Below are 4,853 nucleotides of genomic sequence, written 5' to 3'. Positions count from 1 at the left end.
ACACCTTCTGCAAGTTTAACAGCATCCCTAAAGATGTTTTGATGATAACATACAAAATTTGTTTTTATATTGTTCTACTGTACATCAATGTGTGTGTGTGTGTGTGTGTGTGTGTGTGTGTGTGTGTGTGTGTGTGTGTGTGTGTGTGTGTGTGTGTGTGTGTGTGTGTGTGTGTGTGTGTGTGTGTGTGTGTGTGTGTGTGCGTGTGGCAGTGAATGTATAAAATTGAGATTTTTTTTTATAATTGATAGACGTGAAATACAGATATTTCTAATCATATGTATCACCTGCGTGCATAATACACCAAAATAGCAAATATTATGCATTATTTTTCCTGTGTAACAAAATAATGTAACATAGAATGATAATGATGCAATTAGCAAGACGTAAGTAATCCACTACAAAACAGTTTAGCATATAATGAAATATTAAGCTGTTACCACACTTATTAAAGTGTGAGACTTACCCCAGTGTTGTCATGGTGACAATGGTGTACCAAAAGGCAGCTGGTATACTTGTGAATTTGTTGTGTAAAGAACCCTTCTCCGCATAAAACATTACGGTGGCGAAGATGATGATCGCCATAGTAAGGGAAAATAGCAGAAATCCCAATTCTGATGCGCAACTCTTCAGAGTATATCCCAAGATCCGTAAACCCTGCGAGTGGCGGGAAAATTTAAAGATCCGAAACACCCGGAACACTCTTAATGTGACAAATGCGCCACTTACATCCTCATTGTTTGTCATCACAAGAGCAATGTAATAGGGCATGATTGCCACCACATCAATGACACTCATTACACTTCGTGCAAACCGAAATCGGCTTGGTGCAGCAAACAAGCGCAGAAAGTACTCCACCGTGAAGATCATGACGCATGCTGTATCAAGGCAGATAAAAGCCGTAGCATAACGCTCTCCGCAAGTCAAGTCCTGCATGGAGCCTTGACCTGTACCACACGGTACTGTCTCCAACACATTGGCAAGGACAGAGACAGCAATGAAGAAGCCTGTTACATAGTAAAGTACCAAGGCTATTGTACTGGTGTGAGGGTTTTCAAATGCTCGCCACAACTTCTGACGAATTGACATTGGGGGTAGTGGTCCCTCCTGTTTGTTCTCATTGTCAGCATCATCCAATAGTCTTTCTGCATTCTCCCTTCGCCTGTCTCGGTATTCCTCATAACAACAGTCACCAATAATCTCTGGCATAACACCAAAAAAAGCCAACTCTTCATCAAATGCCGCAATACATTCATGCCGCGGGTAGTGGAGACGGCCTGTGCGATAAAAATTCAAAATGTGTCGGAAAATGTCCGGATCCCTATCAAAGAAATATTCGCCAGTATCCTGATTAAAGAAAAAATCTCGCTCAGTGCTGCCAAGCAAAGTATCCGGGTAGCGTTCTAGTGTGTTCCGCCAAGTTTGAAAGCGGGTACCACTGACATTTAGCACAATCAAGGAGTCCTGAGACCTTTTTCTTTCATTTTGGGGTGGTGGAGGCAGAGGACCTGATGCCACAGGTATCCAGCCAATGGAAGCAGCGCGCGCAAAAGGCAGCCATGCTGCCACTCCTGCTGCCATGCTTACTATGGTTGCTTGTAATACCTTATCTGAGCTTTATCAGAAAGGTTGCTGGCAGTTTATTAAACTTGATTTTGTTAGTACTGTATAAAGTTTAACCATGAGGAATGTGCTGCAGATGCTGACTGTGTCTGTAGGTCACAATCCCCTTTTATGTCCACGTGTGTCAAATAAGAGCAGTCTAGCGTTCAGCATTCAGGCGAGGAATAAGAATGCCATGTGTTGCTGCCTGGGCTGCAGCTCTCGGAGCTATACCAGCAGCAGGGAGAGATCAGCTCTGTCTGCTTGCAGTATTCTGTCACCTATCCCTTGTCTCCTAAGTCTGACAGTGGTAATCACATCACACATGCCTATGCCTGCTCCTTTACTATAGGAGATCCATCTGGGTTTTATTTACAAAGATTTGCATAGATATATTCTGGGACCCATCTTTTCCCTAGAATGCGCTGTTAAGAACAGTAGCATTTCTTGTCCAGGTGCAAACAGACTGACAAGCAGGAGCTGCAGCAAAATATTCCAATTGATGTACCAGCCAGATGAGCTTCAGTACGTACCTTTATGGGACTGCAGAAAGTGATGGATTACAACAAGCATGTGCAGATCGATCTTAGCACATACAAGCAGATACGTGTGCCTGGGTGACATCCATAGCCTCGGCAAGCAAATCCTCACTGAGCTGGGCAGAGGTACAGCAACAAGTACAGAGCATCCACAGCAGCAGCTGTTCCCGGGAAGAAGCAGAGGCATACAGCTGGGGGAGGCAGAGCTCCAGGATTACAGGCACTCAGTGCAACTTCTGTTTGGTTTCAGTTTGCTTAGCACATGTGCATCCATACACCAGTCATACATCCTCTCCCAGCTTCAGGTGGATGAGGAGAAATGAGCACAGTTAGGAGGGGTGAGTACCTCTCCCCTATCACTGTGTTTGCATCCATTGCACTAGCACTAGCTTGTAGTTGCATGCAGAGCAGGAGCCTGTGTAGTCCCACCCCCACTGCCCGATATTCCTGTCTACTTGTCACATCCACGGGAGCAGCTGCCTGTGCACTGTGCTATAATGATATGTCCTCTGGCTCTATAAGGTACTGTATAGTTAATGTTATTGTTACAACCATGTATTCTAGCTTCCGGGAGTGAGATATAAAGGGGGAAATTTACTAAGATGGGAGTTCTTTTTCACATAGGATGTTGCTATGGGCAACCAATCAGAATCTTATTTTTATTTATTTAGTACCTTCTAGAAGATAATAGATAGTATCTGATTGGTTACCCATAGCAACATCCAATTTGAAAAAGAACTCCAATCTTAGTAAATTTCCCCCAAAATGTCTGATTATTGTCACAATACTAAACTGACTCATTCAATATTTATATCAATAATAACAAAAGTTTTATTTGTCACTTTTTTTTCAGAAGGACTCTATATGCTTTACAGAAGTCATAAACAAAATACAGACACTTCAATTTGAATGAAATACAGAAACCAATGATGACAGGGATACAGGGTTGTTGCAGCCATTATGGATAAGAAACAGAGATTACATACCCTCCAACATTTGTAGGGCAGAATTCGGTACACACTCGGGAAGGGGTGTGTGGCCATGTATGAAGTAGGCGTGGCCACAGTTAAAGTGGGCGTGGTCACCCCTGTCCAAATATGTACGGTGCTTTTTTTTTAAAAGAGGATTTTGATTGTGTACAAACTAGTCCTGAATTGGCAAACACTGCCGACTAGACGGGGGGGGGATACAATTGTTTTTTTCTGCAATGGGCGCAAGTATCTTGTCCTCGAGGTCAATTTAGATGGGAAATTGGGCGAAGTTTTTTCTTCATTTTCCCCTATGTATTACAAATAAGTACACACAAGAGACCCTTTAAGAGCGCTTAAAGATGATAACAGGAAGTGCACTACACCACGTACAACCCTCCGCAGCTGATCGCTGCAGGCTTTGGGCCATGAAAGGCAGACAGAATCTCCTATAACCTTTAATAAGATACTGAACAAACAAACATTTGGAGAATTACACAGAATAAACAATTCCCCTATCCTCATTAAAGGACACACTGTTGGTACTAACCGACATGAAGACAATTACTGCAATAGACTGTAGTACAGTAGTTCCCAGTACTGCAAGTGGATGGCATTCTCCTGACTGGGCAGAGAGTGGTGGTGCTTGCGTAATGGCTTTATCAGAGCAGGTCTGCAGCCAGCTACTTCAAAAATCGAGCCGAGTCCCCCTGCAGGGCACCTTGGGACATGAAATCTTCTTGGCCAGCCACTCCCCCTCTCAGCTAACGCTGCCGGAAGAGCAGCCAATAGAACAGGACTGTGATACTACAAATAAAAAACTACAACTCCCAGAGTCGTATGGGCTGGCTACAGAAAAACGGTACATTCGGTACAGTTAGATTTAGCCGGTACAGACTATTAAAAAACAGTACTGTGCCGGCTAAATCGGTACAGTTGGAGGGTATGAGATTATTTATGCTGCACTCAGTTACCAAGTGTGGCGGCCATCTTTTGTGTAATACATAGGTTACACTGGGTGGAATAGGCATTGTGTGGTAGAGGCACGGGTTAAAGTGAGGGGGAACTGGGTGGAACTGAGTTCCCCCTCACCCACCCAATCCAGTTCCACCACCTCTAATGGTGCCCTGAACAGTAATTCCAACAGAAAATATTGGTCCCAGCGGCTTCTTCTTCCGGCATGGCTTATGTGATGTCATACCATCACCGCCGCTGAAGTGAAGAAGTGCCACTAAGAGGAGCAGGCTCTGTGCTGAAGACAGGGTGAAAGGTGGCTGGAGGGACTCAGAGTTGGGGAATCTGCTGGAGGGACACCGGGCATGTGATTGCTGAGGGACATGGACAGTGAGCTGCTAGAGTAACAGACAGATGTCAGGGGCGTATCTATAGCACCGCAGCCCCCGCGGTCGCGGGGGGGGGGGGCGCTGTGCATGTGGGGGCGCCGGGGGGGCTGCGGTGCTATAGTAATGCCCCCGCCCCCCATCCCCCGCAGGCTTACCTGTCTGCGCGTCCCGGCTCCCCTCCTGGCTTCAATCAATTCTATGGAGACGGACCACGATAAAATGGCCGCCCCATAAAGCAGACAGTTCTCTGAAACTGTCTGCGGTATGGGGGCGGCCATTTTATCGTGGTCCATCTGCATAGCATTATTAATTGAAGCCAGGAGGGGAGCCGGGACGCGCAGACAGGTACGCCTGCAGCGATGGGATGGGGGGGGTGTCACCGGCGGCGATGGGATGGGGGG

General features: G+C 45.8%; 1 protein-coding gene across 1 annotated transcript; it reads right to left on the bottom strand.

Moving 5' to 3' along the window:
• Window positions 1–444: 444 nt before the first annotated feature.
• LOC146074557 (A-type voltage-gated potassium channel KCND2-like) lies at window positions 445–2,587 on the bottom strand. The gene has a single exon (XM_083182816.1). The coding sequence runs from the start codon at window positions 1,579–1,581 to the stop codon at window positions 463–465; it is 1,119 nt and encodes a 372-aa protein (XP_083038942.1). The 5' UTR covers window positions 1,582–2,587; the 3' UTR covers window positions 445–462.
• Window positions 2,588–4,853: the final 2,266 nt, after the last annotated feature.

This window comes from Crinia signifera, chromosome 4 (assembly GCF_055691185.1).
Source record: "Crinia signifera chromosome 4, ASM5569118v1, whole genome shotgun sequence".
Lineage (NCBI taxonomy): Eukaryota > Metazoa > Chordata > Amphibia > Anura > Myobatrachidae > Crinia > Crinia signifera.
The sequence above is the reverse complement of the archived record's forward strand: the minus strand, read 5'-3'. Positions and strand labels throughout refer to the sequence as shown.